A 15,411-nucleotide genomic window follows, 5' to 3' on the forward strand; every position below is an offset into this window, starting at 1 on the left:
TGGCCTTTATTAAATAAAGACAATTACGTAACAGGTATGCAAGACAGACATTCAGTAGAAGTGCTGCAAGAGGAAGTTGAAAATATTCTACTGTGCATCATGCAAGGTGTACGTCGAAAGCCCTTTACTGCCTGAAAATGTTTCTTTTTCGCAAAGAGTTCTCCTTGTCATCCAAGGAAGAGGCCTGATATGTGTTTGTTTATTGTGCATGTGTACGTCGAGGTATGGGTAATGGCACCGAATGTGGTTGAGGCTCCAAGGCGGTATGTAATGTTCTTCAAAACTTTTGAGTAAATACAGGAAAATTGACAGTGCAGTTTGTGAGGAGACAATATACAAATTTTGGAACCATTTACAGTATTATCCCCAGAAGCTGAAGCCTTAGGCTTTTTCAATGATTTTATACCCATTGGCTGAAAGACGAACCGTACCAGCTCTAGAATTAAGCTTCTCTATTACTGGTGACGCGATATCGAAAAGATTTTCTTTGATTCCGAAAAATATTGACTTATCTGGTTAGTCTTACGTCGGTTGGGGTCTTGAATACTCTATATTTTATGCATCAAAAAAATCTTTTCCAACGACTTAAAATTCCTATGACATTACTCTCCAAGAATCCAGCTGGCTAGAAAAAAGATAACGCATATGAATAAGGATAGAAGATTGCAATGCAACTGAAAGTGGTAATTAATTCTGCTGAAAGATGGGTTAAATTAATGAAGGAATTTAATGATAATTTAACAAATGAAAAAAAAAATTTACTAAAGGCTTGTGTCAAACTACAGGCGTAAGTCCCTACACTCTAATAGAACTATGAATATAGAATATATAATAAAATAGAATAGATAATAATAGAATATAGAATTTTGATGTGTTACAGAGAATAAAGCATGCCAGCTCACATGAATATTTAAATTAAATCTTCATTAGAAGAAATATAAAGATACAATTATGTATTGAATCTAAATTAATGTTCTTTGTTTACTTTCATTAGATAAATATATGTGTATAGGTGAGGGTATATATACTGTGAAACTTCGGCTGAAATTCCACCAATCCAGTATGACAAAGAACATTAGTTTCTTCGCCTCATATATAATATGCCGATAAAACAATGGTTCCTGATACTGAGGCCTAAATGTTTTTCACTGATCAGGCAGCAAATTGGAGACATTATAAAAATGTCTAAAGGAAACAAAAAAAATGAGAAATACCTATCCGATTTAATCTATAGAATAATCCTCTCTAGGATACCAATCTTTAAGCCCCATTGGTAAGATATGGTAAGTCCCCTAGTAACATGCACAGAATTTGTCATACAGCTATAATACACTGCTCTGATTACCAATTTTTCACTGCAGCTTTCACAGTCATCCATCAAGCTTTCTAAGTTATTCAGTGAAGTACAATAATGTATACTATCGTTTCTTTTTTACTGTCAAAAATAATGCTCCAAAATATTACAATGTACTGAAAATAGAATGAAATTTCTACAAGTAGAATGCAATTTCTGGCCTTTTCTCACTAGGCATGGTGGGCAGTTTCATTTAATTCACTTTGGCTTTTTTGGAAGATTAGAAAAAATTCATCTATCATGATCCCCTCACAATGAGAATTTTGATGATGTTACAACATTCAAACATGTACTTCATTGTTTTTACATAAAATATATTAACTCACTTGAGTTCTTTTTTTACTATATCACTTTTAAGGGTCATGGTACAAAATGTCCCATTCAAATATAAACAAATTTAAAAATTGCAATTTTTTGCACCAAGTTCTTGAATTTTCCCTAAGACTACCGATTTTTGGTACTGGTATTAACCAAATCTCATTTGTATTCACATCCTCCGTGTCCCATTGGTAATCTATGGGGTTATTTGGAAACTTTCTGCAGTTAAAAATCGTTATGGTATTTGTTTACTACTAAAAATGTACCATCGATGGAAAGAATCAAATTTGAAATTTGACCACAACTAAGCAAAAGAAATACTCGAGATGAAATTCAAACCCTAACTCAAGATTAACACTGATCATTCATATCACATGCATAATCAAAGATGTAAACAAAAGCATTTTCATGAAATGTTCAATCCTCAAGGACATTTCAAACTTCCTGGTATGCAACAAACAAACTCACAAATACACTTTCAATTTATGAAAAATAAAGAAAATTACTTACCATTCCCTTGGTCATAATACGTAGTACTGCCATAAGGGGGTTCATGTCCTTCCAGAAAGGGAAAGTATGGTTCTCCAGGTTGAAGAGGCTTAGAGCGAAGTCTATACTCTGGACCATCGATGGGACTGCCACATACAAAACAAACTTTGCACGGGCCAACATTACTCCCACTACCTCGACCTCCAGCAACCACCTCTCCTCCAACATCTTTGTGATAATATGAGTCCATTCTCACAAAATGGGTCGGTACCAATGGCAGCTTCACTGCCCCTAGTGCTGATGTTTATGCCTACACATAACAATATGCATGGAGTATTAATACAACAAAAAATGCCAGCAGGCAGTAGGAATTAGACCAACAGATTAAAATAGGCATTTCACTTCATGCGAACTGGCATAACCATTCCAAGGTTACCCTGGTAGCAGATGATAATTCAATTTCTTCTACGAGTTTAAGCTTTATTTTCATCAAAATTTTGGCAAAGTAGCACAGGATAACACAAAATAAAACTCAAAATACCGTCCGTACGACTAAAATTGGCGAAGAGTTGCAACAAAATAGACCATATGGGCACATCGCTTTTACGAGCAAAAAATAATGTAAACAATAGCAAATGGTCATATACTACGAATATAATAAAGTAATAATGATTCTATCACAAAAAACGCACTGACAATCGTGTCGTATGGCATTAGCAATCCTTTTCTCGATTGTGTGTAAGAGACACTAAATAAGGAATTACACGACTCTGAGACTTTCAAGCACCCTTGAATCAGTCCGGAGAAACACACAGAATGTACGAGTTTAAAATATAATGTTTACTCTACGCTCAAATCATCAGCAAGGAGCTACTTAGCAAAATTACTGTGTAAATGACTTGAAAAGCTATATCCACGATATTACCTCAGACAGGAATTAGAGACAAAAAACCCGAGATATTCAGAATTAGACTACTTATATTAACACTTGCCTACACATAACACAGCTCCATCAACAATTTTCCGAGTTTATTTGAACTGCAAAGAAACTTCTGCACTCATCTGTCTAGGCTGAGGAAGAAGTCGTCGCCAAACATCCTGTGCCATTTCCAAAGTGTAACACAAAACAAATTATTTATAACTACAAGAACTACTTCATCTTCCGCGATAATCCTGAGCATTAGAAGAAAATTCTCGAATGATAACATTGAACTTGTCTTCAAGATTTGGGCGCCGTGACTTCACAGTGCTGCCATATTAGAATTTCTCTTCCGTACCACAATGCATTCTTTCCCAACAGATGACGACTTTTCCCTAATGACGTCCGTGGCGCGTACCTAACCGCGCTAATTTAAAATATTTAGTGCAGAATTAATTATTCATAAGGTAGTTTGCCATCGATTGATAAATTTATCCTCAATTTCTCTTCAACTCAAACTTCTATTACGCATAATATTGTTTTAGATATAATAATATGGTTCAAAAAATCATGGCTTATACATATATATACATAAAATATATACAATAAAATTAAATGATATAAATTGTGTACACAATCATTAAAATAATTTTTGAAATGGTAAAAAATTCCTTATTATCCATAAAATTCCGCATTGCCCTCTATTATTTTTTATCAGTTAGTGAATTCTGAAGTATTCTCAAACGGTCTTGCATTAAAGAAATGATGAGCATGGTATTGCTATTCAATGTAATCATTTGCTAATAAAATATCACCAACGTTTTATGTTCGAGCAAACAGAGTGGGATGGACTACGGTTAGACCCAATATGGCAACGATTATTCTGCCATGTATTTCATATGCCTGGCTATCCGAAACTCAGCTCTCCATCTTCTTTTTGGAAAAATGTGATTCAAATTTGTGCACATCACTCCATTTTATGTGCTCATCAATACCACTCTTCATGTTGAAGATGAACACTAAGGTCATCATGCACCAACCCATGGGATACATTCAGTTTTCATCGTTAGCCCTTTTAGCCACTATTCCCATACTGAAATCTTCTCTCTAGCCTCACCACTTTATTTATGAACTCTGTTCTGTTCCTTGCCTAACTTATCCTACCTTTTCTAGAGTTTACAGAGTCCAATTCGTCCTTACACATGCCAACCCTGTCACCCTCTTCTATTTCCTCTAAAATGTTCTGCTAATATCCATTGTCCCAAGGTCTTCCTCACGCATTTTTCCCTTTGTCTGCTCTCCATTCCCACATTTTAAACACTTCGGACCTATCATCATCCTCCCTTCCATATTTCAACCTTACTAAAGAACCACTATTCTGACTCACAAGCCCTAACCTTTTACTCTTAAACTTGATGTTAGAGGGATAAATAAGAGTCAGTTAATTCTTCACTTGGCTCCTAATTTGTAGTCTTACACAACAACCCTCTCATCAGCTATTTTTTCTCCAGCTCAGTGCACGGCCTATTCTCTTTATATATATAAGCAATACCCTTATTCACATACTACCTCAGCATGCTATCCTTCATGAGCCTCGACTCCACTTTCCTTTCACTCTGCCGCTATTCTCTTCTTCCACCCCCACGCCCCAGGTATAGCACCATATGCTGAGTAAAGTCATCCCATCAATATCTTATGCAATAATCCACTGATCAATGTACATATTCCTGACTCTTCTACTAATTCCTGCCTTATCTACATGTGTCACCATTATCAATGCAATTCTCTAAGTTACTCTGCCTCATGCCTTTTTTCACGAGGCCAAGAATGTGAATATGTATTTAAATGATCAGTTTAGCAAACTGCCTCCAGCCCCAATGCTTTATTCCATCACTCATCAGATTACGTGGCTTGAAAGTGCATGTACCATCCCACCCTCCACTCATCCCCTAAGCAGATGTTTCCTTATTATTTATTCTACCACTCCTTAGGTTCTCACGTAACACCACTTTGGGAACACTAATATATTAGTCATCAACTACACAGAAACATAGTAAGGTCACAGATATTCAGGATTCACAAAGTAAAGAATAAAACCATAATAATGTTAAAGGGTTTATTAATAAAATATCTCATTTATATAACATATATTACAGAAACCAACCCAAACATTAGGAGGTTAATTGAAATTTGTACTCAGGGTTGATTAAAAGAAAAAACGCAAGTGCACAGGCCAAGACTTTCTTTTCTTCACAGATTGACACAATATCTGATGTTTTTGCAATACTGCGTGTGTAAATTCATAAAATGTCAAATAATCCAAGAAACATATTTGCACCTCAAATATTTTATCTAGCACAAATTACTGCTGCCTCTAAGCAATTTTTTCAGCTAAAACAAGAAAAGCAGGCCAAAGTCATGATTGTAAATAAAAATATATATATGAAAAAGCAGGTGTAATACAGATGTATCAAATACTTAAAAATACTCTCAGTATAAAAAACACATACCAGTCTTCACATAAGAAAATGAAAACAATCGGTCACATTCTATGAACATAATACAACCTCACATATTTAAAGGTACAGCCTCCTTTGAACAAGAGAGGACCAGCAGTTTTATTTTACAATGACAGCTGTCATTAAAGCTATCCTTTCCTTAACCACACCTTTTGCATTGATAGTGACTAAAATATATGACCATGGAGAGGAGAAATAACTGAAGAAGTTTATCTTTCCACCCATCACCCATTCAATCTCATAACACACAACACTACATAGACACATGTTCGACATTTAATTCTACAAAATAAAAGTTTTGAACTCTCAACACCTGCAGCTCTCATAAAATATGCAGGACAGAACCTCAAAATGAAAACATTTATCCATGACATTAAGTTTTGGGGACAGTTTAAAAAAATTTCAATAGCATATTAAAATATACATACACCTTGAAATAAGTCATTACTAGTCAATCATTCGAACATCAGCAGGATAAGTCCAAAATACAGGTAAACTCAGTGGTTCAAGTATGGAAATTATTTACTATTAGGTTCTAGATAAAACGGATAACTGCCACAAACACAGCAATAGTGCATAGTTGTTAGGCAATGGACTACTTTCCCACTAAATTCATTACAATACTATGACTTCAAATGACACCATTAAGTTCAGTTGAACAAAATCTGACCGGAACAAAACACCAGCACAGAATAACCAAACTTTTTTGAAATGGGACTTTTTATAAGTTGTTCAAAGCTATTGAAAATAAAACTTTATCAATGCTATGTTGATATTGGTAATACAAATCTGATTCCACAAAATTCCCAGGCATTACAATATTACTGGCATGTAGAGAAGTACTAAATAGCTATGTAACAATCTTTCCTGCTTCTGTGAAACAAAATTTACTTTTGATAAAACATATGACAAATCACATTTGCTGCTCTAATACCCGAGATTCAGTAGAGGAAATAGACGATGAAGATTCAAAGTTATGACCAATGATGCTGGATGTAGGGAGTGATGATGAAGCTAGGCTCAGGGGGACAGGAAGGAACACTTGTTTAGAGGATGTAACAGGGGCACGACAGACAGGACAAACAGGCAAGCAGCGTTGAGCACAATCTTCACAGCAAATGACATGGCCACATGGAAAAAAGGCAGTATTTGTGGGTCGGTCCATGCATATTCTGCAGCTCATGGCTTCCATTATTCTAGTAAGTTGCTCCTTTTGTTCCTGCAATAAAAAATATAAATCATGAGAACACTAATGACATTTTAAATTATAAGGCACTACAAATCAGTTAAGTAATTTTTCTGTTGAAAAAACAAATTACAACATTACATCACCAAATCTCCACCAATAAATAGCATTGAATCATTATTGAAAACTATCAAGATACACGCATAGCACAAAATTCATAAAAAGGTCTTGATCACATTTGGGCACAAACATCCTGTATGACATTTATAGAGATATCTGAAAAAGGGAGCTGGATCCAGACGCCACTGAACAAGTTTTCTTTAAACTGCAATTATTTTATGATAACAAAAGCAAATACTTTCTTGGCTGGGGGATATAAATAAAAAAAATTTAATCTCTAAAAAAAAAGAAGGTGTATGGCTGAAGCCAATTTGAAGAGCTGATAAATTTTAAAAATTCCCCAGATACAAGGTAATTCATAACAGAAATCCATTTCAATCGCCTCTATCAGCATATTCCACAGCAAAATATGAAGGGGCAATGAAAATTATAGAGGAAGTAGTAATCTGTAAAATGCATGAAAAAGAAAAAAAAAATTCATCACTATCTTTCCTACACTGAATGCAAATTAAAATAAATAGTGTAAATTATCAGAAGTTATTTTGGTAAAGAAACAAGGAAGGAAAAGGTAGATAATCTAAAGTTTACTAATTAACTTAGAATTTTTAAAATAAAACAGATTTGGATAATGGTCCTAAAAGAATTGCAAGTAGGTGAAGTTGAGGGTGGAAAGAGACCCCATCAAATTTAAATTTGAACAAAAATGAAGGAAAAACTGAATGCAAAACTACTAAATAACAGTACTGAGAAATAAATAGTTTATTGTTATAAAATTTCCAATATTTCAAAACTAGCATAATTTTTTGAACTCCATTAATAAAGTCTTTGACATACCATGCATGTTTTACTATCACAATCTCTGCATGGCCTCTTGTCCTTCTGCTGACTACTGCTTCCATCGATTTCTGATTCAAATGGTATGTGACAATCAGGTGCCTGAAGGTCGGATGAATACTCAGGGAATGGAAAAGATGTCAATGGATCACAGTTTTCCACAGGAGAACACTGTGATGATGAGGATGACTGGAGACAACTTGAGGGAACATTTGATTTGCTTTGATACAAGGCTCGTCGTGCATTGTCGTATACTTCCCTGCAAGTGCGTCTTATATCAAAAACATACTTCTTTCCTAAGGAAGTGTCCACAATGAAAAATGATGCAATGGTACCCTGGAAAAAATCAAGAGGCAAGGCATAAATAAATTGATAAGCAAAATATGCACTCAAAAAAAGCAGACTTACAATTAGCAATATGGTCACTCTTAAAATTTATACCTCACCAAACATGAATCCTCTTGGTACTACTTGGCATATGAGGGGGGATTTATGCATCTACCATAAATATTTATGTTAAGTTCAAATATCTGTGTTTTTTAGGGTGTGATCGACCCTCAATCAATCCTTATCAACCTTTGAGTTGATGCGAATTAATACATACATTCACTCTGGAGAGCTGGTATGGTATGTTTAGGTGATTATGATTTTACACTGCGTAGTACTTATGGATAATTACTGTAACCATAAAAATTCTATCAATCCACAAATGAGATGTATTTATTTATCAGGTTTGATTCACCAAAGTTTCAAGTAATCAGCCCAAAAACTTGTGATTAAGCACTAACTTATCAGTAGTAAATCAAAACTTAATGACATGCAAAATATTTATGAGGTAGAATACTTGATGTTAACTATAATTACCATGAAACCAATTCACGGTCATGGAAATTAATGGATTTATAGTGAAATGGTTAACAGAGATTCTGGTACATCCCCATTACTGTGCCAAGAAAGCATGTTCTGAATCATCAGAAAAGAGAATGTTGGACTACCTATGTTGATACATCCTGATATTTATCTAATAAACATATTTCTATTTCCATTGAATTAATTAAAAACAGGACGCTATCTTCTGGGAAAGACTTATTACTAGGGAAAAGCAAATTAACATACGAGCACTACTTTCTTATTAAGTTTGATATAAAAATCAAGTCTGATGACTCCAAACTGGGGAAGATTGGCCCCTAAAAAATGTTCATGATAATCTCATTTTGACGAGACAAGAATGATCAGTGAATAAATTCTTTTCATAATTCCATTTAACGATTTGTAATAATATCAGCATGGCTTTCATGCCAAGGAATGCCCAAATGATAAATAACCTAAAAATTAGTTAATTACCTTCTCATAAAGGAAGTCATGTTGAATCAGTAATCTGTTTCCAATACAGTTGTCTGACACTAAATTCTTGACAGTAACAACATGTTACACCAAATTAATTTTTAACTTTTCCCTGCCTTATACCTCAAAAGCTTTAGCAGGCTTTTAGATGGTGTAATATAAATTTTCTAAAAGTACTAAAATTCGTGACAAACACCAAATAATTTTTTAATTGCAACATGCAAAACATACATATGTATTAGACTAAGGAATACTAAAAGACTGCAGTCTCAGGAATATTAACATAAAATATTGAAAAGGTTCCAGTAACAAAGCAAATAAGCTCACCTTATTTCTAAAAGGAAGATATTTTTACAATTGGTTAACATTTTATGCATTTGACAACATGAAAGAATCATTGTCATGCTTCAGAATTGACATACATGAAAAGACAATTGAATATACAGATATATTAGAAAAGTGGCAAAGGATATTCGAAAGTCCCTTGACAAAAATACCTGGAGGCTGAGGATTGCCATACACGAAAGGTATATCGAAAGCCAAATAGAACTAACAAATTATTATTATTGTTAATAATTTAAAAATATTAATTATGATCAATTTAGTTGCAATTGAATTTTCTTAAAATTTGATCTACTTATTAAAATGGAAATCACCAACTAGTCATTTCATTGGAACATTGACTATCACAAAAAATTATTTAATGATCCACACATAGGCTAGAGGTTGCTGTCTTTCTTACATGTTGAATTTTACCCAAGATGAAGCTCTCGAGTAAAGGAGATGGACATTAGCATTTGAATTTGGGGACCTAAGCTACACAAAAGAAACATTGAATTATGACATAATGTATCAATACATACCCCATGGGAGTAACAATTACCAATTCTCTACTGCAGAAAATAATTCCTCTATTCCTTTACCCTACACACTCCTTATAAATGAAAGCTTGATTTGACAAGCCAATGACAACAACAAAAACAACACATTCTTAAAAAATAATTAGCCTTTATAATTCAGAAATAAAGTAATACAAGACCTTAGCAAACTGTAACCAATACGACCATAAACATGGAATTGCATGGCATCTGTATAACCCATGTTTTATGGGTTGCACTGATGCCAACAAAATCTGCCTTACAAATTACTGTTATGACAAAAGACAAATAGAAAAACAAGATCAAACACAATTAACCATGGTCACAATGATGGATAGAAGTAACAGACTATACAAACCTTGAGATCACGAACAAACTGGGATGTAACTGCACTGCGCACAGTTTCACAGCTGTAAAATGCATGTTTCTCTGTAGTGCAGCGATAAAGACAGCTTGCAGACTGCATTGAGTCCATCTTAAGGCGTAGTGATGCTTCAGTGGGACCAAATACAGAAGCAGCAGCTGTTTCATCTTGCTCTAACGAATGTGATGATGGGGTGGGCTGAGAGGAATCAGTATTGACACTCAAAGAATCCCTTTGAGAGTTGTTAATTGATGATGATGATGGTTGTGTGGATGAAGTGGAAGCTGGGGTGAGGGATGAGATGTATCCAAGGTAGAAGAACCGTTTCCGAGACGAAGCACTAGTGATGGCTGTGTAGGGGATTCTGAAAATACAAAACGATTTTCATGACAATTAGTGAGAATTCTTTAAAATACAGCTGCTAAAAGTAAACGAATATGATACTAATCTATACAACGATCAAAGAAAAACAGGCAATTTTAGAATAAATAACACTAATTATTGATAAATTCGCTCTCATTGATAGATTCAGGATAGAATATATTCATTCTATCAATCATATTCCATAAATCTTATACTATTAATCAAGTAACCTTGCAAACAATAGATTTCACACTTATTATTTCATTAAATTTAATTCTAATAGTGAAATTGACATCATATATTACAAAGCTAAACATCTTCCATTAATACCTTTGAATAGGAGATGAAATGTTAATTCTAAGCGCTTTAATATTAGAATGTTCGCAAAGTCCAACATATTTCTTAAATCTAATTAGTTGTTCTTAAGAGAGAAAACTGACCGAATAGGACAAATATCAAACTCCCATTAAAATTGTCAATAGATATGTAATACTAGGCACAAAGTCAAGATTTAAGAATGGTATGGATAATAATGCAAATGGAAATGAACAATGGAATAAAACCTTTAGCCTAACAATTCTCTAAAAAATTAATAAGTAAATCTTAACCGCTGGATTTAAATTTCCAGTGGTTCCACTTCACTGCCAGATTTAATTCCAACCCTATAACATACATGTACCTAATTGAGCGCACCAGGTATAGAGTGGAGCTTTATTACCATGCATGTGCGGGCATGCAGGACATTTTAATGTTAAACAAGTTAAGGAGATAATAGGTATACACTTTGACAACCAAAATCCTAATAACCAACTTTACTAACTTCAATTTCACATGATACATTAGATACCAATTAAAGAAGGGAGCATGCTAAAGGTAGAAGATGGTAGTGAAGAGAGGAGGGCCACTGATGGCAAAGCCAAAATTTTGTGCACAACTCTTTAGGCCATTTTACATGTGGTACGTACTTGCACAATCTGACATGTTTATGATGGCACAGTTAAAATTGCATTGTGTGAAACAGTGAATTGCTAGAACACATGCGAGAATGTGTGGATGTGAGTCAGCAAAATAGCCCCTTTTCTAATTTTGTTTGTGCATTCCTGCAATTCCACACCACGAAAAGAAGTTAATGCAGTTCTGACCTGCATCTCTCTCTTCACCATAAATGTAAAATGGCCTTGAGATGAACTAAAAATTGAGACAAAATATGTAAAAGCAATAATGCATATTTAAGAACCTGGTTACAAAAAAAGTGAAGGCAATTTCTAGGAATTGTATAATAACATTAATCAAGAAATATTTCTTGAATCCATCAGCAGTGAATGCATAAGAAATCAACAACGCTGAGTTTCAAAATAATTTTCTTTGCCATGGCCAAACCGCATTTTCGAAGCAAATTAATTGCACCTTAATCGATGAAAAATATGTAACACTACTGATTATGGCTCACCTTTGAGTGACTACCCCATGTTCATCAGAGAGACTAAGACCATGAGGACCGACACCCACAGTAACTGGGGTATCGTCTTCCACTCTATGTGCTCTGTATTCTTCCTCTCCAAAGTTGTCAAGCTTAGAAACCTCTTTGAGTAGCCAATATTCTGCTGCAGATTTTTTCATCCCCTATAAATTAGGTTCATTTATTAAAATTATTATTCCATTAACACCTAAATGAAATAAAACAACAATCTAAGGCTAATTTCAACCGATTTAGGTGTGATACTGTGGAAGTTTGACAAATTGAAAGAAAATTAATTGCACTTTTCCACAATAATTGTTGTGCAAAAGTGCAACTACCTTTCATTTCAATAATCTAAGGTTGAACTTAAGTTTGACACATGATATTCCATGACTACATTCACATATACTAAACACTTTGAGTGCCGGCTGCTAAATTTAAAGCCCTACCGAAAAATCCAGCCATTTTTACTATCTTCGTACATTTTTTAAAGCATTAGCATCAAAAATATATTTACGTCTATGTGCATTTCAATAAAAATGGACTTTGCTCTTCTTTATGGATGAGTTGAATAACATTTATTGCTAATTTTTAAATATATAATTTAACAATGAAAACCTACTGTTTTAGAAAAATAAAAAAGTTGCAACATATTATGTACCGCCATAACATGCATAATAATTTTTTTTTAATATGCTCAATTTGAACTATTTAAAGCCTGGAAATCATGAAAAAGTGTTGTTCCAAGCAAAGCATTATAAATCCTGGATTACAGAAAGGGTAAAAGCACCCTCAACGAATGGTCCATTGGCCCAAAGAATTTTCACACTAAGTGGCCTAAGATGAGGATGCCAGTAGCTACAGGACTTTTCGTCCTCAAGACATAAAGTGAACTCTTTTTCTATTGAGCAGTTGATTTTTGAAAAAAAACAGAACCCCTAAGCAGTAAACTGGAAAAGTACCACGGGCAAAATATTACGGCTTCACTCATACAAAGCCAATTAAATGGAAAGACGTAATATTACGTCCATGGCAATCCTCAGAAGGATTAGCAGGACATAATATTACGTCCACAGCATGCGAAGTGTTAAACTATCACTACATAAAATTTTCACTGTAACAGCAGAGGGTGGCTAAATCAGAGAGAAGAGCACATTGAAATTCTTGCCTTAAGCTTGCGATGTTCAGTTGCCACTTGAGCTAGGAAATCAGGGGACAGGAACTTCTCTGGATCACTGGATGGGACCAAACAAGAATAGAGGTCAAATGGTGGTGATGCTGGGAGACCAGCAGGGGTATTGCCAGCATCCCCTTCTAGATCACCCAGTTCCCCCTGGGCTATTAGAGCCACCATCTTGACAGCAGTGGGGCCATCAACTTTAAGTCTACCCTCTGTGAGGTCTCTGCGAGCATGTAGGTAAAACTGATGCCTTTAAGAGAGAAGAAAAATCTTTAGTACAAACAACATGGGCTAATGTAGAGCAGAGCCTTTGAATCCCATGAAATTGTTTTTAGTGAAAAAACTCATTTCAACGCAAATAAAGTCATATCCTAGAGGAGTAATCAATTTCAGCAAAAGAATACCATTCTGCTTTACTTATCAGGATTTTACTTCCAAGACTTACCGAGTGGCTTCTTGAAGGAGTAGATGCGGTGGAACCCAAAATTTCACCCTTAATGCCAAACGATACGGTGGGAGCCCAACCATCTGACGCCCAATCTGGTTCCTAAGATTGAGCCAGGCTTCTCGGCTACTAGCATTCGATCCTTTCCCGGAGACGTGGAACTTAAGTCCAAAATAATCCTCTTCCTTTGATATGCCAAGAAATTGGCAAACCTGTAGTCAATTCAATAATATGGATATTATAATCACTTCTTTTCCACAAACTTTACACACGACATGATGCAATGCATTTAAAGTAGTGAATGTTTGGCGAAGTAGTTAACTTCTTGAATAATGAGATTTAGTAGTCATGCGAAGGAAAAGGGATTGATTAATCGACTAGCTCGCTCGTACATAAACATTTACAAGCGTCAGAGAGACAACAAGAAACGTAATTTGATGTCGAATACCACTCACAGAATTGAATATAACACAACAAAACGACTATCACAAGAAATCACGTAGGCGATTAGATGCATCGATTGACTCATAGCAATTGATACTTCCAACTATCACGAGGAATCAATGGTACCCGGAATTTAACAACTCAGAATACACAAAGGTTAATCTGCTGTTTCCATTCTTCATACCAAATGACAAAATTGAAAGTAATGATATTGGAGGAAATTTGATCGCGGTATAATTAACATCGCTCGACTACTAACAGCGGAGAAACATTCCCGCTGCATATCGAATTAAACAAAATTGATTAATTTAAGGGGCAAAAGTAAGACTACAGAAATACCCTGAAAATTTACCCTTCGCATTATTATGGTTTCACTATTAATTAAATATATCTTGGTTCCAATCACTATTCGAACGAGAACACCAGTGTTTGATCGAGTAAAACTATAATTAACACTTTATATTTCCCGGAATTGACAAAAAAAGAGATACACAAAAATCACAAGTAACAGCTACAGTGTGTTCATACCTTAACGTTATTACATACTATTGAAATAGCGACACTTACCTTCTCTAAACATTCCTGTCCTTTTGATTTGGGGTCAACTTCCACTTCTAATATCACAGAATTTGGCTGGCTGACTATGCACCACATTTTGATAGGGTCTCTACTCCTAAAGGCCATATCTTATTCTATGCGAACTAGAACATAAAATGTTCGTCTCACTTCTTTTCCTGGCAACATATATTATTTTGAAGATATATTTGTGAACCATTCCTCTTGTCAGACAAGACTTGAACAAAAATCCTTCGATAATCACGAAACGAGAGAACGTCTTCCTTCTCACTATTCTTCGGCACTAGCAGACAACTAACAAGACTGAACAGATGTTCTTTCTCGGAATACGATCGTCAACAGTGGCGAGCCTACAGAAGAATGTCTAACTACAAACTTGAGCAGACATTTAAGATGACAGAATGACACAGAGTTTTAAAAATGAGCCAAAGCTTCATCAAAACTCTTAATTATTACGTGAGCAAATAACAAAAGCGATAATTTTAATAAGCATCCTCGAAAGTAAGAAATAAAATCATCCATGTTGTATTTCTTGCGATCTCCGTAGTGGCGCTGCTGTGCCGTTATATATCCAATGAATTCCGTCTTCGTAAAACCTTACGTCCCTGCAGCGGTGTGC

General features: G+C 34.8%; 2 protein-coding genes across 2 annotated transcripts in view; both read right to left on the bottom strand.

Annotated features, from left to right (window-relative positions):
* The window catches only part of LOC124155155, a 342,994-nt gene extending 339,572 nt beyond the window's left edge, over positions 1-3,422 (bottom strand). The window contains exons 1-2 of the mRNA XM_046528872.1: positions 3,154-3,422; positions 2,183-2,471 (exon numbers count right to left, since the gene is read on the bottom strand). Coding sequence (XP_046384828.1) covers positions 2,183-2,411 — 229 coding nt within the window. The 5' untranslated portion in view covers positions 2,412-2,471; positions 3,154-3,422. The remainder of the gene's footprint in view (positions 1-2,182; positions 2,472-3,153) is intronic.
* A 1,760-nt stretch (positions 3,423-5,182) lies between these two features.
* On the bottom strand, positions 5,183-15,181 carry LOC124155614 (E3 ubiquitin-protein ligase MYLIP). Its single transcript, XM_046529594.1, has 7 exons — positions 14,784-15,181; positions 13,773-13,984; positions 13,316-13,577; positions 12,139-12,311; positions 10,320-10,689; positions 7,740-8,075; positions 5,183-6,818 (listed from the first exon to the last, which is right to left on the bottom strand). Exons 1-7 carry the CDS (start codon positions 14,898-14,900, stop codon positions 6,513-6,515), a joined length of 1,776 nt encoding a protein of 591 aa, XP_046385550.1. The 5' UTR covers positions 14,901-15,181; the 3' UTR covers positions 5,183-6,512.
* Positions 15,182-15,411: the final 230 nt, after the last annotated feature.

This window comes from Ischnura elegans, chromosome 3 (assembly GCF_921293095.1).
Source record: "Ischnura elegans chromosome 3, ioIscEleg1.1, whole genome shotgun sequence".
NCBI classification, from domain to species: Eukaryota; Metazoa; Arthropoda; class Insecta; order Odonata; family Coenagrionidae; genus Ischnura; species Ischnura elegans.